At 41.0% G+C, this 26,940-nt stretch overlaps 1 protein-coding gene across 3 annotated transcripts; it reads right to left on the bottom strand.

The window, feature by feature from the left end:
• Positions 1 to 26,940, bottom strand: YWHAZ (tyrosine 3-monooxygenase/tryptophan 5-monooxygenase activation protein zeta). 3 transcript variants are annotated; one of them, XM_034068993.1, is made up of 6 exons: positions 26,714 to 26,940; positions 23,981 to 24,284; positions 8,500 to 8,623; positions 5,082 to 5,245; positions 4,895 to 4,990; positions 1 to 1,070 (listed from the first exon to the last, which is right to left on the bottom strand). In XM_034068993.1, exons 2-6 carry the CDS (start codon positions 24,272 to 24,274, stop codon positions 1,011 to 1,013), a joined length of 738 nt encoding a protein of 245 aa, XP_033924884.1. In that variant the 5' UTR covers positions 24,275 to 24,284; positions 26,714 to 26,940; the 3' UTR covers positions 1 to 1,010. The 3 variants fall into 3 exon arrangements, with proteins under 3 accessions (XP_033924884.1, XP_033924897.1, XP_033924891.1); XM_034069006.1 differs by lacking the exon at positions 26,714 to 26,940 and adding an exon at positions 25,970 to 26,099; XM_034069000.1 differs by lacking the exon at positions 26,714 to 26,940 and adding an exon at positions 25,593 to 25,613.

Below are 26,940 nucleotides of genomic sequence, written 5' to 3'. Positions count from 1 at the left end.
TAGTTGAAAAGTCCATTCATAAAACTTTTATTCCACTTACATCAACTTAATACACATGTTCTGAACAGTTATGTTTGAATTGTTCATGAAAATTTCATAAGACATTAAACAAAGCTAGCCATCATCTCAAGTTATTTCCCTGTTAACTATTTTTACAGCACATGCATGTTAGGCAAGTATCAAAAAAAAAAAAAAGAAATCACAAAAGCAAAAAACCTAAAAAAGTTAAATACATGGTTTTCTGTTGTACTGCTGTGCTCGATATACAGTGTCATTATGGATATCAAGCAATTCATTTTTTACTGCATCTTTACTTGTACATTTGTTCTTAGGTTGCTTAAACCATTTAAATACAAATAAAATGTGTAGCAAAAATAATGAAAGCAACAGCAGGTAACTTTACAAATAATGGAATGTGAACTGTTTCTCTGTCCTTCTCTAGAGAAAGTTGACTGGGTTAGCAAACTGTCTTAAGGAACACTTCAGCTGCAATCAGAGATGTACATTTGATTGGTATATTCCACAGATTTCACATGTTGACTTGACATGCAATATCTATGGGACATCAGTAGATTCACAGCCATGTGTGCTCCAGCTTGAATATTCATACTAACTACACCTGTGGCTGCAACTGATTATCCCTTTTTTCCATCATGACAGACCAATATGCAAAGCACTCATTTTTGCTTGACATAGAAAGCCGTTTTAACACTGGCCTTGTGGGAAGCCACAATGTACCAAAAGTACTATGCCAAACATGTAAAACTTGTATAAAAATGTCACAACCCTATATTGGCCACCTCAGATGAAAACAGATAAATTCCCCAAATGTTAACAACTGGCTCTATTCCCCTAATATTAAACAAAACCACATGGGAAATATAGAAATCCAAATAGAAGTAACATAAACCTGTCAAATCGTAAACAAAAACTATTTGTGGGACAGCATGGATGACAAATGGTCTACTGTGTAAATTTCAGAATGAGGCAGACGGAAGTTGGAAGGCTGGTTAATTCTCCCCTCCTTCTCCTGCTTCGGCTTCATCTCCTTGGGTATCCGATGTCCACAACTGTTTGAGAAAGAAAACAGAGTAAAATATGTAAGATACTAACATCAGTGACTATTTAATAAGGAATTATTAGAAAGAAAGCCTAGTTCTTAAACAGTGATTTTGTAAGAGGTCCTACTAAGCACACATTAACATGAATATAATTGCTGGCTATTACAAAATGGAAATCTAGATGACCCAGCCCTTCACTGCATTCAATGAGGAAGTTCATGAACAGTCAAAACCAAAGTTTCACATCCACAAAGCTCACTAAAATACAATATAAGCAGGCAAGAATCAGACCTACAGAACAGATACATGAGAATCAGGAACAAACAATTCTTTGTTTCCTGTGGATTTGTACCTTCTCCTCAAGCCAGCTTTGTACATCCTTCTGAAGGAAAAGCTTCAGTAAAGCTCTTTCGTCACATCCAACATTACCCTTTTCTTCAGAACAGGCATCTCAAGATTTTGCTTTTAAAACCAAAAGCATTTCACCTAAATCTCTATCCCTTGGCTCTATTCAGTCAGTCACATCCCTCTAGCAACTTCTGGAATACAGAGCTTCCAAACTTAAAGAGCAGAGCAAGGGAGGAAGAAAATCAGGGTAAACATGCAGTATGCACAAAATCTCATTTTCAGCTCCATAAAATCATAAGGAGCCATATATCAAGATTAAGTACCAACTAAGGAAACTAAGCATCAGTTCCAGACCAACACCCAGGGCAAAGAAATCGTTTTGTGAACCAAGTATTTTGCCACAGTGGATGCTTCCAAACTATTACCAGGCCAGTATGATTTGCAATCTCTATGGAGTTCCAGCAGCATTAACAGAATCCTTCATGCTCTATAGCATAAGGTGGTAAAACCTAAGAATAATTCTCTACCTACAGCTTAGTATCACTACGGTCTTACAAGATGCTTTAAATTAAAAGAAAAGCAAAAAAACCCCAACAAAACAACAAACCCTCCATCATCAGAAACATTTTAGCCTTTCCAGGAGTGCAAGACAACAGAAAAACTTGCATTCAGCTCTGGAGCCTCCAACAAAAGAAGGATGTAGACCCGTTGGAACAAGTCCTGAGGAGGCCGTGAAAGATGACCAGAGGGCTGGAGCACCTCTGCTACAGATACAGGCTGAGGGAGCTGGGCTTGTTCAGCCTGGAGAAGGCTTCAGGGGAGACCTTAGAGCAGCTTCCAGTGCCTAAAGGGGGCTACAAGAAATCTGGAGAGGGACTTTTTACAAGGGCATTTAATGACAGGACAAAGGGGAATGGCTTTTTAAGTGAAAGTTAGCAGATTTAGATTAGATACTACAAAGAAGTTCTTCCCTGTGAGGGTGGTGAGACACGGGAACAGGTTGCCCAGAGAAGCTGTGGCTGCCTCATCCGTGGCAGTTCAAGGCCAGGCTGGATGGGCTTCAAGCAACCTGGTCTCGTGGAAGGTGTCCCTGCCCATGGCGGGCAGCTGGAACTAGATTACCTTTAACGTCCCTTCCAACCCAAACCATTCTATGATTCTATAAAGACCAGTAACCTTGCTCTTGCTCTGAACATCATATATTGTATCTGTGCTCAATATTCCTTGCTGAAGGCATTAAGCACAAGTTACTTTACTGGAGACAATAGTTTGTTTCTAGCCCCTGCACTATATTCTATACTATGCTATTATAATACTGCAATAGTCTCAATTTCAGTGCTACTTTTATAAGGAACAATCAGTAAGAACACTTTTATCAGAGGCTTCTACCCTAAATCCTAACCTGTAGAAAAAAGACTCACAGAATCACTTAGGTTGGAAAGGCCTTTAAGATCATCAAGTCCAACCATTACCCCAGCACTGCCAAGTCCACCACTAAACCATGTCCCTAAGTGCACATCTTTTAAATACCTCCAGAGACAGTGACTCCAGTGCTTCCCTGGGCAGCCTGCGCCAATGCCTGACAACCCTTTTGGTGTGGAAATTTCTCCCAGTACTCAATCTAAACATATACATACTTCTATTCATTAAATAAAAAAGGTTTGACTGCTATGGGGAGGATTACCAATTGAGAGCACACTTTAACAAATCTGCTGTGGAAAACAAGGCCCTCAGGGGTAAGGGATGTCTTTTTACTAAACAAAAGAATTTTGTAACAAGAGCAAAGAAGGAATTATCTAGCAATCCCCAGCTAAACAGATTTAGGCTTGGCATGTTAAACAACCCTCTGAACACTTCTCTGCCTCCAGTCCTTGCTGAGCATGCACACACTCAGCTTCTTCAGCCATTCAAAGACAACATACAAAAAACTGACAACTGAGGAAACCTGCTCCTTGCACATACTGATCAACATGCTGAATCACTGTCAAAAGCTTCCTAACAGATTGTAACAGATTTGCATAACTAGCAAAACAGATCCTTTCTTACGTTTATGGAATTCACTGCAGTCTTTGTCAGCCACACACACATCAAAAATTGTTTTCTACCTCAAGTGGAGGCCTACAGCAGCTTCCGGTACCTAAAAAGGGCTGACAAGAAATCTGGAGAGGGACTTTTTACAGGGGCATTTAGGGACAAGACAAGGGAGAATGACTTTAAGCTGAAAGATGGTAGATTTAGATTAGATACTAGGAAAAAAAATTCTACAGTACTGAAGGTGGTGAAGCCCTGGCACAGGCTGCCTAGAGTAGCTGTGGCTGCCCCATCTCTGGCAGTGTTCAAGGCCAGGTTGGGCAGGGCTTTGAGCAACCTGGTCTAACAGAAGGTGTCCCTGCCCATGGCAATGGTTTGAAACTTGATGATCTTTAAGGTCCATTCCAACCCAAACCATTCTATGATTATTCTAAATAGTTGTGGAAAAACATGGAATCAACGCACTCGTACAAGTCATACTAGGCATTTCAGGAAAGACAAATCATTCATTCAATATGGAATCCTGCAGCTGTCTACAGCTTTCTCCCTTATAATAGAAAGCTCCCATCAATTATCAGGACTACTACCGTAATTCAGACACTATGGTAGCTCAGTCCAACTTCTGCTCTTGTATGAAGCAATTTGCTTTCCAACTCATATGACAAGCTTTACATTATTTACTGGGAAACTAGCAATTAATGTCAGCTTCTATTCTCTGTTTCAATACCACTTATTCAGGGCAGCTCTTGAGCAATCTCACTCAAGGGGACAGTACACACAGACACTGAGAGCAATGCCAGCCCTGTATCTATCTCCAGTAAAGAGCCTAAGAAATCTCTTACATTTGTTTTGTGATTGTTCCAGCTACTGCTTGCAGATAGTGTTTTCAGTAGGGTTAAGTTGCTATTATAGTGGAAAAGGTTCCAAGGAACAGTGAAATTAAGTGCTAGAAACAAAACCAGAAAATACAGCAACCTCAATGTTATACAGCTGTACAGCTTTACTTCAGGTTCTGTTAAAAAAAGTCCAGCTACTTTGTAAAGGTCACTGATATCAGACTACAAGGGCTACAACTGGTGACAAGAGATGCTTCTTACTGTCACGTTCTTGCTTGTAATGATTCCTGCCATGAAGACTGGAGCATGAACTATGCCATTAATTACACTATTGCATGGGTGCTTATTTTACTGTTTCATTTGCTTTAAACTTGGGGGGGTGGTGGTGCGAAGAGAAAAACTGAAGAAAAATTGGTCAATTTGTCATCTGTCAGAAAACTCTTAGTGTGTGGAGTAAAAAAGACTAGGCAGAAGAAAAAGATGTAGCTCAGAAACATGAGGTACCATCAACTCATTTGTAAGTAAATGACAGACACAGCTCCACAGCCAATAATGAACTCTGAGTGCCCCAAAGACCAATCCCATTACCAGCAACACGTAAATTTTAATGATACTCACTGTCAAGTTGTCTCTCAGTAACTGCATTATTAGCGTGCTGTCTTTGTATGACTCTTCACTTAATGTATCAAGTTCAGCAATTGCTTCATCAAAAGCCTAGTGTTATAAAAACAAACAACTCCATTGGCCATGTGACAAAGGGTTACAACAATAACTGAAAGGGAATTTTTGCCTGCCTTAGACTTACCGTTTTTGCAAGGGAACAGGCTTTCTCCGGGGAATTGAGGATCTCATAATAAAACACGGAGAAGTTCAGAGCCAGACCTAATCTGATAGGATGTGTTGGCTGCATCTCCTTTTTACTGATTTCAAAAGCTTCTTGATACGCTTGTTGTGATTGCTCCACTATCCCTTTGGGGGGAAAAACACACACACAAAAACCACAAGTAAGTAATTCACACACTGTATTCAGACATACAATCAGGACTCGTGTTCATCCTTGCATGAACAAAGTATGTTAAGAGTCAACATCTGTGAATGAGCATTTCACCAAAGAAGTTGCTATTTTATAAAGATTTTACTTAATTTTTAAATTATATATATAAAAGGAAGTTGTCATTGACCAAATCACAGGTTTGAGCCTCTCCCTGCCACCCTGTAAGTACTTGTATTTACAAATGTTTGCAGCAGTTCTGTAGTATTTGAGGAATATAAAATCCATCACCTACATAAAAGGTATAAAATTGAAGTTTTAACTACACACTGGCTTAATACAGTACCAAATATTCAACGTCTTTATACACAGCAAAGCATTACAAATCCACATTTTAGTCACACTGATGACCTTTGCCTATCACTGCCTTTCAGTAACAGTCATCTATTAATTTCTAGTCAAATTGCTTGGCAAAGACAGTGTGGCATACAAACTAGATATATATTTTTTAAAGTTTACAACATAGTTCCATTTCCAATGTAGGTACAGAAGGCATTTTTACCTAACCTCAAACTTATAGTACCTATGAACTTTGAAGTAAGGGAGAAAAAATAACAATTGGGCTCTTTTTAGAGACTATCTTTTGCCATTCTTTTAATTGGTTCTTCTGTAAAAGTTCTAAACTCCTGATGGAAAAATGCCCACCTATAATGCGTATACTCAGATTAAAGAGCTCAACTTCTTTTCTCATTGAATGCACTTGAACTTAGGAGCACACTATGCCTGCACAAGTCAGAGATCATGGCCCAGCACAGCCCACAAGCTGGACTATGTCCTTGATGACTGCAGGAGGCAAGAGAGGCACTAGCCACCCAATACAAAGGGACCATTGTTCCTGCACTCTCCAGGATTGTTAATAGCATCTGAGAAGAAGGTGGGCAGGAAGTCATTCAATTCAGATGCAAAAGGACTCCAATCCTGACATTTCTGGATCAAACTAGAAATGCATCCAGCATGATCTCTGCAAAAGCAACAGTCACGTGTATTCAAAAATAAAGAATTTTAGGTGCCAAGGACTCAAAAATACATCAGTATTTAAGTCACAAGTACTCCAAGTCTGAAAATAACTAACATCAATGTTCACAATGTCTATGCAATCTGTTCACCTGTATGCAGCACAAAAACCAAGTAACTTCAAGGAATGAAGGTGACATTTTTTAGTAATTTTTCCTTAACATAAATAACTTAAAAAAAGGTGTAAAATTCATGTATTCTGTTAGTTTTAAATCAGTCACACAGCACATAAAAATCACAAGATTTTAACCTTGAATTCTTTAGAAAGCATTCTACCGTTCCAAGGCTGTAACAGCTGGCTGAGATATCTGTTTGACATTCCTGCCCACTACACTGCTCTTTGATAATATAAACAAGCTGGTTTATGAAGATAAAAATCCAGTTCCTAGAGTTGGGAGCTTTATATTGTTGCTATATTTACTGCAAAAGGCTGAGAGAATACTGTCCAACATAACAGCCATTATTTCCTAAACAATAATTATCAACTGCTCTTCAAGGTCACAGGCAGCCTACAGGAAAAAGCCTGTGACATGAAACACTTGGAAGGAGAAAGAATAAAAAAAACCCCTTTAAGAGCCACAGTAACTATGAGCTAGATGGGCTTTCAAAAATATTTTCTTCACCTGGAAACACACTAAAAGCTGCTCAGCCAAGAGGCTGACTTAAACAAAAATTCACTTCAAAACCACTTTAATCAAAGGTTTTCACAGTCTAATTTTAGAACCTGCAACTTAATCCTCAACAGAAAAAAACCTCCAGGACTCAAAATATTTTACCTTCTATGCATGTGAATACAGATTACCAAAGGGAAAATACAATTACTCTCTGTACAGTAACAGATATAAAGAACTGGTTACACCTGCAATTCTGCAGTCACCAAGACTGAGTCAGTTTGCATTCAGTAAGCCCTGGAAGTCAAACCAAGCTCTGCAATGCCATCTTTATACAACTCCTTATTATCTAGGGTATCAGGGAAACAGTCTACCTTCTGTAAGGTGGAAATAACACATATACCACAAAGCTAGAGCAGACACGTTTCAAGTCTATTTCATCTCTGTTTCTGTCAAGTCATGCAGATGTCTTTCTATATCATACTGGGAGAGCTTATTAGCTTGAGCTACGCAAGTTCACAGGGGCACTACACGTTCAACAGCACCACAAAGAACACAACAAGTCTTACAGGAGAGCAGAATGCCACCGAGCATCAGTGATACAGCTGAGCACACCAGTAATCCCCAAGGCTTCCAAGTCCATGCACTCAGATTCCACATCCCAAAGCATCCCTGTGTCTGCAGGCTGAGTGCAGACTAATGTCACAAAAACAGCCAGTGGAAGTTACCAGATGGGGCTCTGTGCTGCAGTGTGCTGATCTTAAGGACATGCTGCCACCAGTCTTAACTGGCTCCAGGAAACAGATTTGCACTATTTGCAACAAGCTGTACCTAAACATTATGCACCATTCTGAACGGAAGGTGAACTGTGTATGGAGTCAACATGTTGTTAGGACGTTTCTTCACATACAGCAGTTAAGCCACCTAATATATTAGGTGCCTTATATTAACTTCTCTAACTATATTTAAATAAAGACAACTTACCTGCAATTATTACAAACTGTTCACATGAAGATACAACAAATTTGAGGAAATAAAAAACATCTGGACATTAAACTACCACAGTTATGGAAGAAATTTCCCTAACAGTAAGATGAGGTTTATCACTCCTTTTTTTTTCTCCAGGTGGTTTCTAGTCTGATTCCTGAACCTATGCAGGCTTTTTGTATTCTGTACAGATGTAGGAGAAATGGCACAAACAAGGCTTTAGAAAGATATAAGACTGAGCCCCTACAAAAAGGTAAAAAACAATATTCAGCCAGGCTGAAGATGCATAAACCTACATGTATGCATGCATGTATGCGTTAGGGTTGATTTCAAGGTTGCATGACTGAACATTTGTTGCCTGCTTCAAACAGCAGGTACATGGGAACTTTCAGAACTCATTTTAAAGCCAACAACCCACGATTTTTCTTCAGCAAACAGAAAGCCTGTTACTAAAGAAATTTATATCTAATCTAAGAATAATTCTGATTTGGAGTCATGTCACTGTCCCACCAAAGGCAATCTAATTTGACAAGATTCAGCCACAAGCTGACATACAATACCTTTCTTGTCATCTCCAGCAGCAACCTCAGCCAAGTAACGGTAGTAGTCTCCTTTCATTTTCAAATAGAAAACTTTGCTTTCTGCTTGCGAAGCATTAGGGATCAAGAACTTTTCCAACAGAGACTAAAAAGAGAAACAAAGAACACACTGTTTTGATCAAACATACTTCTGCAACATGCTGAACCAACAATTCAATTATATCACAATCTATTTCAAAGTCAAGACAGCTTTACTTTTTGCCCATTTTCTTCGCATCCTACATAGTGAATTCAGCTACGGAGAACGTGTTCTGGATTGCAATTCTAGGTACAAAAGGAATGGTGTATGCTGAGACTTGATGAGTCTTGTGTGACCAAAGGATGGCTTTCTATGAGCCATTATACAGTACCTTAATAAAAAGAATGTAATCCAAAAAGTCTGGGCAGAGGGTATACAAAGGAAGAAAGTCTGCATCCACGGATAATAAAAGGATTTGAAGTATCAGCTGCCAAATTGGAGATCCAAGTATCTTACATACACAGGCACTAAATAAGCCTCATTAACCTAGCTCCCAATAACCAGAATACTGTACTGCAAGAAACTGCAAGATGAACCTGGATTCTCGTGTTTCCAGACAGCTGACAATCTGACAGGCAGCTCTCTAGCACTGAAAAGGATCCTCTCTTTGCCTTTATGTACTGCCTTAACAGGTGTTCCCTACATCTTCCAAAGCAAAGGCAGCACTCTGCAGTCATTCCACCAAAATCTCCCTGTGGGATGCCACTTAACACCAAAATATTCTAGATTATTCTAAATGCTTATTAAATTAACATAGTAAGCTCCCAGCCCAGGCAGTTCTATAATTTTGCAAGTTTTATTATGATGAAAAGAAAATAGGGAAAAAAAAATCATTAGCTCCAACATGTTTAGTCAAATTAAGGCACAGGCTTGTCAAATTTCTTGATCTTGACTACTTAAAGTCAGACTTTGAAAGAAAAGCTTGTTAGTTATAAGCCAGAAAAAGTACAGAAGTACTTGAACACTTGAAATCAGAAGCTCTTACATGTACTTTGCTAAGACTATGTAGCACATGATTCTTTAGAAGATATTTTAATAAGAATTCTGTGTGTCTTTTTTCCCCCTGTAGATTAGATGACTGATATTTTAGTTTTGTCTCACTGTTTTTAGCTCGTATTTCCAATGACACCACAGAAATGGACAATTCTAATTTAGTTCCAACCCACAAAATGATGGTTCTTTACAGTACTTCCCTCCAGATAGCACCCTCTGGGTTAAGCAAGGATCTTGCATGACATACCTGTGGGATAGGCACAGCCTGAGTACAGTAGGTTATAATCACCGTACTGTGACACAGGCACCCATGGTACCTGCTTTGCTCAACACACCAACTGACATAAAGCTACAGAAGACTAATTCACAGAAACAGTAAACAAGTTTGGTTGGGTTTGGGCTGTTTGTGTCCCCTCCTCCCCCATTACAGAACTGCTAATTCATTTATGTGAATTGTGAATATTTAGCTTGGTAGATTCAAACTTGTGTGAAACCCCTCAAAATGAAGTGACCCATTATAGCAGCCCTCCCTCATTTCTATCTTAGTAGACAGGGTAAGGAAGAAATCCAGCTGACAGAAAGCAAAGTCAGCCAAGATTCAGCTACGCCTATGCTCCAGTGAGATTAAACATGTTAGTGGACTTACTTTATTGGTTTCAACATAACGAAAGGTATTTATTCAATATTAGATATTTCCAGTATGGCAGGGATTGGTATATTCATTTTACTACCACGCAGGGAGACATCAAAAAATACTGTGTATCCTTGCTTCTCATCCAAATGACAGCAGACACAATCCTCTGGCACAAAGCAAACACAACACAAGCAAGCTGGTGGCAGCAGTATTTTTACGGAGCCAGCCAAATGGACTTCAGAGCTGCTCCATGCCAAAAGCACCCTTCCGGAAGGTGTACCACCATGCGAGGAGAAGCTTCAGAGCCACCTCTGCCCCAGCATGGCTGGAACAAAGCAGATGGCCATGAGGTATATGGGTCAGTGCTTCAGCTCTCTGTAACTACTTACATGCTCTGTTCTCACCATTAGAGAACTTCAAGATTCATAGCTATGACATTTTTCATGAGTGCCAAGAAGCTCTGCCTTCAGTGACAACTGAAGGTTACCAGCTACAGAGAATAAGGCTCTTCATTAGATTTCCTCTTTAGGACTGCAGTTAGGTCAAGCATGTCAGTTTGCACCCACCCTTCTGGCACCATGGGGAGCTGCCCTCCTTCCGTACCCTCCAGTAATTGGTCAGACCAAAATAATTTCAGTGATTCTAAAAACTGGAACTGTTCATCATCCCTACAGAACAAACTTCAATCAAAAAGCACAGTTCTGCTCACTCCTACAGCAGCAACCAAACTGCCAGACTTAAACTCACTTAGGTCACAGATGAGGCAAGTTTGTCTATAGACACCTAACTGAATGGGTGAATGGCATGAGCAGACACAGAACCACAGAATCACAGGATAGTTAAGGTTGGAAAGGACCTCAAGATCATCTAGTTCCACCCCCCATGCCATGGGTAGGGACACCTCACACTAAACCATGTCACCCAAGGCTCCATCCAACCTGATCTTGAACACTGCCAGGGATGGAGCATTCACAACCTCCCTGGGCAACCCATTCCAGTACCTCACCACCCTAACAGTAAAGAATTTCTTCCTTATATTCAATCTAAACTTCCCCTGCTTATGTTTTAAAGAAAGACTAACCAATTGAGTCTTCCTAATCAAAGAGATGGTAACAGGGCAACAGCAGTGGATGGTGTATACATCTTCTATTGAAAAGAAGTTTCAAACCCATGTCAAATTTAAAAGATAACTAAAAGGATCCCTTTAAACACCTTTAATCAGCTATTCATAGAATATAGCCCATGCAAAGAAGCTCTGACTCTGAGACTGCTGTAGTAGCTTGTTGGTATCTGGATGAAAGACTATTCTATGCATGTAACATGAGCAACTGGTAAGCCACATTTCTGGAAGAATTTTATTTATGCCAAATACTTCATCAAAAGCAACAAGATCTGAAAGCAGATTAACATTTAAAAGTAGGAGATCTCTCCCCTGTTATTTATCTTGTACTATATATTCAGTTATTTCTGTCTGCACCAGTCTTTTTATTTCAGGATGTATTTTCTTTTACCGACATGAAACACTCCTTTAAAGTCAGCCTGAAGATTCCAAGTACACCAATTTATCCTAGAGTACGGTTATGAAATCCTCAGTCTGCATGGAGGTGGTGTGGCTACAGAAGCCATATAGATGAGACACATAAAAACACTGACTTTTTAGAGTTCAGCTACAGGAGATAAAAGTTAGGCATAACAATAGGCATAACCAGTCTAACACTTTGTTACCTGCTAATACACTGAGGAATACTGCTTATCTTCCTTCCACCCTTCTACTGTTTGTCCAAAGCAGAAGAAACGGAGACAAGAACTGTTTCAGTAGTATCACCAATACATGCCTACCTTCTCTTCTTTACCAGCTGGCATGGCAATGTTTATCAGTATGGAGGTGATCCCCATACAGGCCACTGAAGTGCTAACAGCTAGACCAAGACCAGACCAGTAAGCTGATGCATAATGACTAAGTTTGTCAGGCAATCCACACCACTGCAATATATACTACACCTGACAACTTAAGTCCACACAACACTGGTATATTATGGCTACATGTCATGCTCACTGATGACATTGCTGCTACTGTGAAAAATTCCCATCAATTTCTGATATACACCAATATGCACTAACTCCAACTTGATGGGCAGTTCACTACAGTGCTCTCATCAGAATCTGCAGAAGCTTTTTAAACAAACCCAAAACATCACTCCCTGCCCCTCAAACCTTACAGCTACACAGCTGTAATTGTCAGTTTTTCACTTGATAGCAAGAATATAACTACTGTGAAACAAACCACAGCATTGTAGTCAAATAGGCAGATGCAGCGGTATATTAAGAGCACTTTTCAGCCAAAACCTGGTACAGTGTGTACAAGCACTTCTAATACTTTTCATAGCAAAGTCATACAAAGTCCTTCCAGAAAGACGTAAAAGATTATTGCTAAAAAAAATTAAAAACCCCAACCAATAAACAAAACAAACAAAACTCCACAGCCCCCCCCCAAAAAAATCAACCAAAGCATGCCTGTAATAAATTTGAATCTCAACTCTTACTAGTATGATGGCCATTAAAAAAAAATCAGGCTTCAACACTCCACATCTGCAACTGCAATTATGCCTATGTTAACAGCTTTCTGGTACTTCAAACTGGGAGAGACAACACATCTGAGCCATGAAGACACCAGCTTTTGCAACACTATGCTAACACATACCATAGATAAGGAATCTCAGATTTGGTACATTCCCCCATCTCCAGCAAGCATGCACCAGAGAAAAGTCTTTGTCTCCAAAGACATAAGAGAGGCTGCACACACACAGTTTCATTATTGTACTGGTGAACTTCTATCCTGGCTTATTTTAAACACTAAGCTGGAAAGGTATTTACTTTCTTCACTCTTACACAAGTTCTTTTGCCAGGGCAGGACGTAGTCAACAGACGGCAACACGAAGCACAACACACCATGAGCCCATTTTGATGAAAGGCCCTATAGGCTTGTTCCTGTGGTTTTGCAACATAAAGCCTATAAGGCAGAGTTACCAGACTCAGGAGCATGAAAGGCCGTAACAAGCATTAATTCTGTGTAACAAAAAACCCCAACACCCAACCCTCTACAAAAAGTCTGCCTGCTGCTTACTGCAAGCAGACATGCTTCAGTTTGTCAAGCTGTGGTGAGAACTGCAGTTGAAGACAGGAAGCAAACCCATGAAGACTTGAACAGTCCTTTCCTGACACCTGAAGCTTGAAACTACTCTTCCTTTCAAAAGCATTTGCTTGCATCTTTGGAAACTTACTTGTGTGGACCAGACGACTATTTCCAAATTCATCATAAGAGCACTAAAATCAATGCCTCAGTCTTTCCTCGTTGCTTGTAGTTCTGTATTTCCCTTTATTAAAGGCTGAGTCTCAGTACAGCCTGAGAACTGTAGACAATTTAATGCACTTGAGGATGGCATCAACAGCTCAATTTTTACTTAAGATACTTCCCTCCTGACAAACAGGAGACTAAAATCACCAGATTCTAGAACAACACAGCTGTAAATGAGCAGGTAATACATAAAGTATCAAGAACAAGGAACTTTGGTTTTAAATATGTAAAAACTCCAGAACTACTGGTGTAACAAAAAGATACTGCTCTTGCACACAAAAAATCCCAAGCTGTAGAATGGCAAAAATACAAAGGAATACACTGATAAGCATTAGGCCTTTTGTTTTCATGCAATATCAAAAGACACCTGACATAGTTAAGATATTATTTCGAGTTTTGAAGATAAATTACACAAGGATATTAGCTGAACTTTAATTCATCTGTCACCCATCTGTGGAACATGGCATAGGGATGAAGACATAGAAGAACTCTTTACAGTTTTTTAAATCCACACAGCATTTGAGAGCTTATCTTTTTGAGCTCTGCCTGAACCCTCTTTCACATTGACAATGGCCTAATATTTTCATATTAGGACCAGGTTTTCAGGTATTTATTTTGTGGGAAGAGCTACATAATATCTCATTTTCAAGTGGTACCACTAACCAACAAGCACAGTAACTGTAGCACACTTCTGTTAAGCTATTCTTCTACTGAACTTTATTAAAGTGACAAAGTCATCAAAACAGGCTACCAGGGTCAGACAAGTTCAAGACACCTACCATTCCCATAAAAAGCTAGTGAGTGATTTTCCATGCATGTGTTTTCTGCCTTAGCACCACAGTTTGGAAAGTTACTAAGGTTATGAAGCAACACATGCAATTTGCTGCACTGCACAGACTAGCACACACGCTACAAAAGGTTTAACCAAACCATTTGCAGCCAGTAGAAATTTCATTTACACAGATCTCTAGGAACTGTTGGAGAGAGTATTTTTAGACAACACCTTCCGAAACCCAGGCTGTTTTCAGATAGTCATTATGCTGCCTCCGATTACAGTTCTACCCAGAGCTTGGGATAAGAGCTTTGCAACTGCTGCATCATGGGTGACCTCCAACGCTCTTGGGGGAAAAAACAAAAGGACTCTTCCACCGTCAGCCTACTCCAGCCAAAACCAAATCCGCTTGTTTGATGTCAGCTACAGATTTCTATGTTCTCATTTGCTCACTAAAACAGGAAAATAAGAAAATCTGTCAAATACTAGTGGATGCTGCAGTACTGGAGATCTCTGTGGTACATCATCTGCTGAAGAAGGAAACAAGCCTGCTGCCTGCTCTCAGTACCAGTTATTCTTTCTTAACATCAAACTGGCTGCCCACTCACACAGACAGCAGAAGTTGTTTGAGAAAGGTGAGAAGGCTGGCTGGAAGAGATAACAATGATGAGCCTCAGCAGGGGAAGAACTCAGAAGTTGGGAAAGAGAACCTTCAGGGGGCAAGGAGGAACCTGATAGGGACAGTGGGAGATGTGACATGCACAGGCACATTCAGGATTTGTAAGAACAGGAAAAAGACACACTCGATCAGCAGTTTTCCTGCAGTCAATCTGGTAAAGATTTAGAAAGGGAGGAAACATGGAGGAAATAAGGCTTGAATAGTAAGATGGCAACTGAAAAAAAACCCTTGGACTTGAAGAGGGACTCCTGTGTAACAGAAAGAATGATAAGAAATTTTAGCTTATGAAAGAAAATACCACTAGAACGGTCTAAAATGTTCCTTTAGAAAAAAAGCAGCTGCATATATATGGGCAGGAGAAGGGAAACATGGAGTAAGTACGATACCCTGCAAAATCATCTTCATGCTGACATGTATGCTGGGGATAGAACTAAGTCAGTGAGAAGCAGGTGTATGCACTAAAATATCTACAGGGTGCTCAGACAGAAGACATGGCACCAATGGACAGCCACACCACTGGTCTGCATAACAAGAAAAGGATAGGAATTGAGGCAATGAGGAGTAGCACCTCAGTTTACGCTTTTACAGTCATATGGGTGTCTCCTCTCATTGCAGATTTATCCTCCCCAACTTAAGACTTATAATGCCCTTTATCCTTACAATTCCCTCTATCACTTTGCTTTCTAATTCACAGTTATGGCAAGGGAAGCAAATGTATGTAGTATCAGGATATACTCTTGAAGATTATTCAAGAGACTTTTGAGGTCCTTCATGCAAATCACTGCAGCTTTTTACTGAAGTACACTTAACATACACATTGGACAGAAAAGGAACCAAATTCTGAAGCAGAGGTAAAACCTCTTCTCCAGTTTAGTAACCAACTCTGAGAAAATTCACACAAAAGGCAGCACCCAGCAAGACACTTAATAGAAAAATAATTAGTATTAAAGTATTTAATTTGTTGAGACATTTCTATAGGCATTAATTTACCAAATAGTCTCCGTTGAAGATCAAAGCCAACATGCTTGGTGGCTGGAAGCAGATGACCTGTAAGGTTCCAACCCAAACCATTCTATGATTCCATGCAATTCTTACCTGGGTTGTTTGGGTTTTTTGCATCACCTCAGTAACCTATTTTTTTAATATTGGGGAACATGAAACAAAGCAGAATGGTGCCAAATGCAAGGATCATTATTCTTTGAAGAAACAGAACATGTTTGGAGAAACCTGAGGTAATACAAAATTGAAACCAACTGAGCTGGATGAGAATTTCTGCTGGACAGGTGTTAAGTGACAGCTATTGTGGCCAAAGCATAACATGCTCTAGCTCTCTTAAGATGACTCTACAGTTTTGGTGTCTGAATACTAGTAGAATGCCCCCATAAACATGATGTAACTCTTTTAATCCTTGATAAGAATCAGAAGTAAGAACCATTTATCTTTAGCAGCTTACACTCTGAGCAGATCTGAAACCTCATGAAGTACACTATGTATCTTATTAGGAGTTCATTATAGTGTACAATACTAATAAAAGCATTTTGTTAGCAAAAACAACACTCTCAATATAAGCCCACTCCATACTAAGAGCACACAATCAGTTAGAGGTCAGTTTCCAGCTGGTAAATATTTTGTTACCCACATAATCACAGAAGGTAGCAACATCCAGAAAAAAAACAACAAAACCCATCACCCACCCACAACTGCCCTCTGCTCATTTGAGCTGTATTAGATCCGACTAAAAAAAAAATTAAGAACTCCCTGTTCACCTCAGCAGCAGCATGACTTTTTATTACTTTTCATTAGGAGAGGTACTGCCAATCTTTTGACATATTTCAAGAAAAATTACTAACTACATAAGAGCTGACATTCAGCAAAAAAACAAATTTAAGAAATAATCACAATCAATGCTCTTTAATCAACTTTAATACCAGAAGCTTTCTCAAACTATTGCAAAATGGTAGCCACCTACTGCCTGAAAGCACAACCAACTTCAGGTTTGGAGCCAGGAGCCACTGTGTCTGCCTACAGCAAAGACCAAGTAAAGCATTTGAGAACATGTTTCAGAAACATGTACTTCTGTCAAGTACATGGTAGCAGGACAAGTTTGCAGATAAAACCAGTAATAGCATGGCATCTGTTTATACACATGTACAGAAATAATGCACCAATTCTGTTCATATCCTAGATTTTGTATTTCTACCACTTATGGCTTTCACAGTAAAAGCTGGTACCATAACAATACAGCCTTTTACTCAGCCTTCTAAGTAACCAACCAGTGTAACAAACACACTTGGTGGTGTCATAAAATTGCAAGTAACACACATTGAAGTTCTTGCTTCTAAGAGCTTGGAAGAAGGAGAGTATCTGTCACAGGTGACTAAACTGATCAGATTTATTTTGCTGCTTAGAACAGCAGTAAGTGCATAAAGTACCTGAACACCAAAGGTGGCTGTCAGATAAAGCAAATTGTTACTTGGATACTTTCGAACAGCATAAGCATTATGTACTTTTTTTTTTAAATTAAAGCCTCTTATTAAACATTAATGCCAATTGAAATTAATACAGCAGACTACAGGCTATAGTAAAGACTTTTTCTACTTCCACTAAATGCAAGAGGATATAGACACCTGTATGTATGTGTACATACACAAGTGTGCAGAGCTAAAGAAGGTATGAGTGGTACCTGCATGTTTAAAGGTTTTTTTTGCATTTATGAGAGCACCTTAGCCGTGATAAGCAGGTGTATTAAACACATATCAACACTGTAGATGAACTTCTTGCTAAGATTAATAAGTACTCACTCTCCTTTGCTCATGCAGCCCGACCACCAATGCATTTCTTACATATGCTGGAATTTAAAATCCTTTCAAACATGACAAACATGAGCTGAAGTTTTATGCGTTTACACGAACATTATAGAATAAATAAAACCCAAACCAAGTCATCTCATATTTGAATGGATCCATGAATGATGTTTTAATTCTCCAAGATTCAATAATTTTTCAACAGCTTAATTTGTTTAAGGAAAAAAAAAAACAAAACCACCACCACCATTTGTAAAAAAAAACCCCCAAAACTAACCAACTAACCAAAAAAAAACCCCCCAAAAAACCCATTAAGAAAGTTGCTCTAGTTTAGGCAGTGCTTTCACTGCACAAAAAAGAGAGGAAAAAACCCAACAGCCAAAAAAAGCTGCCAGCCCTGAAGGGGTGAAGCCACAACCAGGGAAGTGATTAAAGGATTAACAAAGTGAAATGATGAGGTTGATGTAAATTGCCTCAGCCTCCTAGCTTCAATATATGAGAGCAATTATACCAGCCAAACCCTAACTTAAAAAGCCAGACTGGAAGAGTTAATCAAAAGCTTAAATTATAACTATGCTGGGAAGTTAGTAAACCCTGGCTATATTTTGCTCTGTGATATACATAAGTTCAGAGAAGCATCTGTGAACCAGAGGTACTCACATATTTTCACATACACCACTAGCACATTACCAGTTACCATCTTTTAATACAAATTTTAGCATCGTGAGTTCTACATCCAGGTTTGGGCTCCATAGTATAAAAACCACACGGATATTCTCAAGTGAGTCCAGTGGAGGACACCAGCATGATTCTGAGGCTGGAGTACCTTGTGTACAAGGCAAGGCTGAGAGAGGTGGGTTTCTTCAGCCTGGAGAAGAGCAGATCTTACTGCTCTGTACAGCTGCCTAGAGAAGATGGAGCCAGACTCTTCCTGCAGGTCTACAGTAAAATGACAACAGGCAGCAGACAAACTGAAACATGAAAAAGTTCTGACTACATAAAAGGATTTTACTTTTTATTTTTTCCTCTTAACCGTTAAGTATGACCACATGCTTTGACAGGCTGACTCAGAAAGGCTGTGAAATCTCCATCCTTGAAGACACTCCAAATTTGACTGACAAGGCCATAAGCAAAGTGATCTAACTGTATCTAAGCAGAGTTGACCTAAATGACCTCCCTTCCAACCTAAATTACTCACTTAGAACAGCTTAAAATAATAACTAAGTTTTTTGAAACAAGGGTTCTGGTCACCTAGCTCCTAGATTCCAACAAATTAACCACCCCCCTTCTGTGATCAACATTCTGTAAAGAGAAGCTTATATAAATGCCTCCCCTTCTTTTCCAAAAACATTGAATAAAGGACACAGATCTCAAAGACAGAAACAAAGTGCAGCCAGAACTGAAAAATTAAGCAAGCCTGAAGGATTCACAGAACTACAGGTAGCAATTTGCAGTCAGAACATTAATTTTTTGTATCAGATATCTTCATAGTATAGAGGGTTGTAAAGTACAATCACTCAAGCTCCTAAGTTATCTATACCCGTCTGCTTGTTAACATCACTTTATATAGGCTAGCCATGGTTTTTGACCATCATAAGGACACACTAAGCATGCAACAACTGACTTTAAAAATACCTCACACGTGTGTGTCAAAAAGCATATGGTTTCATATAGGAGAGAAGACTTAATTTTCTAACCCTGTCATTGAGAATCAGTGCAGAAACAGGTTTTACAGATGTTAACATAGTAACTTATTAGATGTTTGCAGGCAACTAGGAAATAGTCCCACAGTGGTTTCAGTATGATGGTAATAGGCATTAATTCTGTGGTATGTTCTTTAAAAAGCCATTTAGATGCATTCTGAATGGAATTACGCACCCTTCCCCCAATGAACTGCAGTGCCATGACAGGTCACTAAACTTTCTGCTACTCCCCCACAAGCAATATATACATTAAAGAATCGCAAGCCAAAAGTCACTTAATTGTGGTTTTACTGCACCTTCTCTCCTCCCAACAAGTACAACTTCTAAAAAGTAAAATATCTGTAACAAGTGCAAGAAATCTAAATAGTAGAAGCACACAAGGAGTACCACTTTATGCTTCTGAGCATGAAGCTAGGAAAAAGTAACGTGGCAAAGAAAGCAAACAATTTCATCTTATTAAGAGTGTCCCAAACAGCACCATTAACCTGCAGCTCTTCTGGCAGGGACTGGGGAAAAAAAGTGCTGCATAGCATTAAGTGCAACAGTGACTTCAGAAGGCTGAAAGGCAGACGAAGCTTCAGGAAGCTCTCTAGACTTTCAAGGGGACAATCAAAATGGAAGAGAAACACTGAAAACAGAACACATGGGCACTGTAAGCAAAGAGATTTACTTCAGATATGACTCAGGGCAGGGGAAACTTGTGGGAGAAAGACATCGCCCAGAAGCTGAGCATGGGGAAAGAACATGGGAACTGTCACATACAGACATGCAGGGGACTATTGCCATATGTACCAGCCTAAGGAATAGAGTGTAACTGTCTAGCATTACATTCACACTGAAGCCAGTTCTGTTTTTAAATTATTAGTTTACATTTAGCTCATGTCAGAGACTGCCTGAAAGTTACTAGCAGTTCAAATCTCCTGAGAACTGCTAACATGCAAGCAGGATCAGACATTAAGTCATTTAGAAACCTCTCCATACCTTCTCTGTATTTCAGAATTCTCATTAGCTGAAAATTTAATCATACTACAGATTAAATTTGAACCACTTCAGTTACAGCTGTTTTAAATTAACTGCAAAAAGCATTCTGAAGAAAATATACACCTGTTAGATTAATAACAATATTTATTATTGAAACAACAAATAAAAGATCCTTATACTGGCATTTTAGGCAGATCCTTTTACTACAGAAAGTGAAACAGGATGTGAAGCACACTGTTGGCTAACATGAGGAAAAGTACTTAACAAAAAACTAAATCTCCTGTATCAGTACAAAACTTCTGAGGCTGGAAATTTTCTGTTATACTCAAACACATTTAAGATGCTGAAGTATGGCACTGGACTTCCCCACACACACTGTTATTATTTTTGAAGAATTTGGAAATTCAGTCTTTATTTGTGCAGTGCAAGAAACTTGTACTATGCAGAATATGTCACAATTATCTGCAGTTTATTAGCACTACCAGACCAATTCCAAATTAGAGTTGGTTATATTACATCTGAATATCCTCCAGTGTATCTCTGACGGAACCAAGAGATTTTAGGTGTCCCTTCTTTGTACGGCAGCACTCTGAGGCTGCAGCAAACAAGATGGGTTCAGCTGTTTGTAGAGCTATAGAGGTACTCCACAGCAGGCTCTAGTGAGAGAAGATTTAGGAAGCAGCAAGGATGCTGGCTTTTCCTGCTGCAAGGTCAGTGTAAAGGAGAAAAATAAATGGTCAGACCTGACCCATGTAACTGCTATAATTTTTATCATTCAGTCTAATAGTTAAGAAGCAAGAAAAAAAAATCAGCACTAATTGCTCTTATTCACTCCATAAGTCAGTGGAAGAGCTGGGAACAGAACCCACAAACAGCTTAATACACTCTGCATCTACTGGATTAGAGGAGCTATTTCTTCCAATCCACTAGTAATTTGATTCCAAGAAATGAGTGAAGAGAGCAAGAAGCAGCAGAGAAGCCAGCTCTAGCTACATTCTGCTAGTCACAAACACATGCTCTTCATTGGATTCCTCCCTTCAACACTGAAGTTAGGACATCAGTCACTTCCACGCTCAGCTGTGACGTAACACCCCAGAGTATTAAATATTACTTAAGAGCCTAGCAGGCAAGTGAAGACACAACAGCTCAAACAGATTCACAGTCTTAATAAATGACATAAGTTTAAGCTGGTTTTGCACTGTAACTGCTGAAGCTCGTGACCAAAAGCTTTGAAGGTTTGTTAGCACTTCAGGTCTTACTAATGGTATACTTTGCACCAATCAAGACTTGATAAACCTTGTTCTTCACTTCTGTGAACAGCTGTAGTCTAGATTATGCTGCACAAAAATTAAGAGGAGCTCTTGAATAAAAAACCAAAAAAACCCAAACCACCTCCTAATTCCATGCTTGCATGCAGCATTGTGAAGATTCGTGTTCATAGAAAACAACTAAATATGTCACCACAATTCTTTTTTCTCTATTAAAATACCAAATAAAGCAGTATGTCAGTCACATTTCTAGGTGAGTGGGAATATATGTGAACAGGACATTCCAACAAAGAAAACAAAAGTATTTTTTAAATACAAATCTAGTTCTTCGATGTAATTACCAGTGTCAAAGGTAGTGCTTGACATTTGAGAGCATTTTTAAATCTTATCCCTTGAATAATAAAACAAGGTTTTTTTTATTATTTTTTTAAACCCAACTCTAAAAAAGTAGTTTTATTACTGCTAATCACCCCTAAGGCATTGTTTCTTCTGGACAGTAATTTTTCCTTATCTATTAAGAACTGGACTAACAACACTGAAGATTAGTAAGACATTAGCTTCCTAAAAGTAGTAACATAGCAAACAATAAGAATTTATTTGAATTATATATATATATATATCTCATTAACACAAAAAGAAATTTAATACCATTTTGAGATTTGGAAGATTTAACAACATTCTCCACCTGTGTTCCCTCCCACCTAGATAATTCAGCTGCTTTAGCAAACTCAAAAGCTCAGATTTTTAGTTTTGTATTTAGCATGTAAAATAAAACTTCACTTCGATCTGGTTTCTATTATCGGAAAAAGAAATTCAATTGCAAACACTGAGTTCTTCTAAAACGGGGTTTCTAAGCCCAATGACTTCATTAAAATGATTTTCAACCATAGTTTACAAAAGAATTTCTCATCATTCTTGACCTGAAAGCATCCACCCCTGAGGAAATGTCCATTAATTAAAAAAAAGGCAATAAATTAGAATGCCAGAGTTGGGTCCCTATTTCCCTGGCTTAAATAAATGACCCACCACTTAACCCAAGAACTAGTAAATCCATCTTTCCTATGTGTAAGTTTGACATTGTCATTTTCACAGTGGAAGTTTAAGAGTTATCCTCACACAAGATAACACAACATGAAACTGGGTGTGTCACAATAACCATGGAAGCCAGCCTGAACTGGAAGCCAAGATCTGAAGTTATCCACACCAACTTCTACACACCCTTGGAGAACCAGTCTTCTACAAGTGATCACCACACTTGTCATTTAGTTATCTTACATAGCAAGCAAAAGTCATGCTACTCATTGATCTTAATTTTCATTTGACATGAGATCTTCAAGCACATGCTTAGCTATTTAACACTTCCCTCCTATCACATGTCATTCTGTCACCTCCAGGTATGTGATCCCTTGTCACATATGGGATGACACACCAGCAGTGCCCACAGTCCAGTGGACAATTCTATTGCTGACAGTAACATCTACCTCACAGGTGGTCACAGGCCTGGGCATCTGTTAATCATGGGCTCACTGAAGCACCACAGGCACATGCAGTTGAAAAAACCCTGACAATCTGCAAAAAGCTTTTGGAACAAGTTTCAGATTCCATATACCAGACTCTTAACGAAAACACAGGGTTGTCTGCCAGGTACATGCACATTTTGACAGAATTACAAGCCACAGAAAATGCCCAACTTGAATATCCTTTTAGTTTGCTGTTAAAAAAAATAAGTTTAAGAAGGTATTACAGCATTTCTACTGCCTCTTCCTGCAGTCAATTTTCTGCATGGCTGAGTCATAACTAACATTACATCATCTTGCCCAGGGAGGGGCACAATTTCCGTAGAGTAAGAACTACCTCTTACAACTAGAGCAGCATATTAAAGTTGCAGAAATCAGTGATTTAAGATACAAATACTGCAATGAGGGGGAAGGGCAGAGGAGAAAACCCCACACTACAGTTCAGTCTCAAAGAAATATGTTGATTTCTTGTAACTATCACTTTATATAGTGTTTCAACATGTCTCCAAATGCTTTAGCATTCAATACTATAATGATTTGTATATAAATAATCAGTACATTACAGAGACAAGTCAGACATTCTTAAAATGCTGTCCTTCATAAATAGCATGGGAGAGCATAGCTTTACTGACAGACTAGAACCAGTCCCAGAGGGCCCAGCACCATTTACCCTGCAACCCTAAGTAAAGATGGATCAACAGTTTCATTATTTCTCACCAGCACATCATTGCAGATGTCTCTTAGCTCAGTCTCAATTTTCTCTCTGTATTCTCGAGCCATCTGCTGTTTTTTCTCAGCGCCTTCCGTCTTTTGTTCAATACTTGAGACGACTCTCCAAGATGACCTACGAGCTCCTACAACATTTTTATAGGCAACAGAGAGAAGATTCCTCTCTTCGTTGGACAACTCAGCTCCTTGCTCAGTCACAGACTTCATGCAACTTGCCATGTCATCATATCTTTCAGCCTGCTCAGCCAGCTTGGCCTTCTGCACCAGCTCATTTTTATCCATGCTGATATTTCTAAAGAGGAAAAATAGTGAGGCATTATTCAGACAATGATCAAGGACAAAGGTGTTTGCATATACAGCACAACCATTCTTTAAGTTGTTTGGAACTGCAAGACATACAATTGAAATATAGAGCACAAGGTGTAAAAGCATTACAAGATGTAAAAGCACTTGATGCTCAAACACGCAGATTCATGAAGAGTTAAAGTCACTGCTTTCTCCTGAAAAAAATGTTCACTTTTGAAAGTACATTATCTTAAGAAATAAAAACCAAAGCATCCAGAGGTGAAGTGAAAGCAAATAATTCCTGTCTTATGCACATAAATGATTCTCATTCTTTGCCATCACTCTCATCACATCTTATTCAAGCTGCAGCATCAATTGCATCCAATTATCAATATAACAAAATTGACAAAGAAAACATTCACTAGTAAGTCTTTCAAAGCAGACCACATAAAGGCTAGGCACACAATACCAGGCAACTCTGTGCCTTATCACAATCTTACCATTACATGCAGGAGAACTCGGCATAGGGATCTGCAAATCAAATCCCACACTGGCTGTTAAGAAGCCAGAACAGACCAAGTATCTGAATTTGAAGGTGTAGACCCTTCAAAAGAATTAACTCCTCTCCCAAAATGGGATACGGTAGACCTCCTGAGCCAAGTACTGCTGCTCCACCTGAGAAGCTATGCTTTCAGAGACAAAATGAGATTTTACTATTCAAAAATACTACTTCATCACTATTTGAGGTAGCATGATCTGGCTGAGATGCTTCAGAACCTGCATCTTACGAACACTTAAAAAATTAAAAAATCAGGGTCTACCAAACATAAGTACCAGTTAATGTGGTTTTTTTTGGTACACATCAGCAAGATTACTCCTCCCTCATACCCCATTCTTTTATGTACCTTGACTTGATCATTTCGAGGCCCCGGCAATGCACTTTGGGATACACCATCTCCAATTAAAGTTCTATTTTATTATTAAAGAAATAAGTATTTTGATCATGTACGCTTTATGGATTTCTGTATGTCCCATACATAACAATCCAGCAGCTTAATCTGTAACCATTAACGTTTTTGTCATTCTGCATGAAGTTACCACAAACAATAGCCGCACTGCCTTCCATTTCGGTATAAATTATGCCCATGTTTAACATTCCAGTCACCTGAAAGGGAAAGATTTAATATCTGCTACCCCCACCATCGGGGCAAAAACTCGGCGGCGTTTGCAAATGCGCCTGAAAACTTGACCGCACCATGAACAGCGCGGTTAAGGAGCCATTTTAAAATCAAGACTTTTGGCTACGGTTATTTACCACCGGGAGTGAGCAGGACGAGCTTCGTTAAAACTCCAGCCCCAAAGCCCGTACGCCGGGTTCTACGGCAGCATCCTCTCTGGGAGGCCGAGGGCGCCCGCGGCGGGGCTGGGAGCTGCTGCGCTTCCCCCACACGCGGGGTGACAGCAGAAAATGGAGCGGCCCGAGGGAGGAGCGGGCGGCACGGCGCGGCACCTCAGCGCTCCCCGGGGCGCGGAGGCCCGTTTCGGGCCGCCCCTCCCACCTCCCCTTCCCGCTCTGCCGCCGCCGCCGCATCCGCCCTCCACGGAGAGCACCGAGCGCCTCGCCTACCGCCTTTGTCATGGCGGATCGGTGCCGGAGCCCTGCCCACTTCAGAGCGCGTTAATCCCGCTCACCTCCGCCCAACGCCGGGGGCGGCGGCGGACGAGGATGCCGCGTCCCCGCCCCGGCAGCGGCCTGACGAGGAGCAGCCCACAGGCCCAGCCCCAGGGAGATGTGGAGGAGAAGGGGGGTGAGAGGGGGCGGCGGAGGAGGAGCCCCCTGCAGACCCGAGGGAGCCGCTGCTGCCGCCAGAGAGCTCGGGCGGGGCGGGCAGGATGGGTGGGGGCGAGGGGCAGGGCGGGCGGAAGCAGCAAGCCCGACCGAGGGGCGGCCGCTGCGGCTGCTCCGCGCCCGGGCAGCGCTCCCGGCGGCAGACCACACCCAGCGTCACCGCCCGCGCCCCCGCCCGACGGAGGCGGCGGTGCGCCCCCCCCCCCCCCCCACGAGCCCACGGGCGCAGGGTCGCCCCCGCGGCACGGGCGGAGCCCTCACCTGCCGCCCCCTCCCCCGCCCGCCGCCCCTTCCCGTTCTTCCCCTCTCCCCGCTCCTCACCACGGGGAGGGGCAGACGCGGCCTCACCTGCGCGGCCCTCACCGCCCTCCTCAGCGGCCCCCCTGGGGCAGGCTGCTCCCGCCGCCCCGCTCCCTACCACCGAGGCCGGAGCGGGTGGGGGCGGGCAAGGAGCCGCTCGGCGCTGTCCGCCGGCCGCCTCGTTTCTCCCCCCTCCCCCCCGCAGCTCCCCGGGGGCGGAGGGCAGGGTGCCGGGGCGGCCGCCCGGCGCGGGGCCGGAGGAGGGGCGGCGCGGCGGGCCCCGTTACCTGTGCGCGGCGGGAGCGCGGCGGCGGTGTCTCGGGGCGGGCGGACGGCCGGCGCGGACTGTGCCTGTGTCGCGGCTCGCTGCGCTGCAGCCTCTCTCCCAGCGCCACACACGGCGTCTCCGCCAATCACCGCGCCGCAGCGCACGGGCAGCGCACCGCCCGTGACGTCAAGCCGGGGCCATGGCAACGGCGAGGGCGCGAGCACGAGCCCGCGCCTCCCCCGGCGC

This window comes from Melopsittacus undulatus, chromosome 1 (assembly GCF_012275295.1).
Source record: "Melopsittacus undulatus isolate bMelUnd1 chromosome 1, bMelUnd1.mat.Z, whole genome shotgun sequence".
NCBI classification, from domain to species: Eukaryota; Metazoa; Chordata; class Aves; order Psittaciformes; family Psittaculidae; genus Melopsittacus; species Melopsittacus undulatus.
This window is presented reverse-complemented; position numbering and strand designations above follow the sequence as displayed.

Excerpts from the sequence above, each read along its gene's own strand:
- YWHAZ (XM_034068993.1), bottom strand. The coding sequence starts at position 24,274 with ATGGATAAAAATGAGCTGGTGCAGAAGGCCAAGCTGGCTGAGCAGGCT. Across the intron at positions 5,246-8,499 it reads TGCTGGAGATGACAAGAAAG|GGATAGTGGAGCAATCACAA; the intron begins GTATTGTATGTC and ends TTCCCCCCAAAG. Across the intron at positions 1,071-4,894 it reads TACTGAGAGACAACTTGACA|TTGTGGACATCGGATACCCA; the intron begins GTGAGTATCATT and ends TTTCTCAAACAG.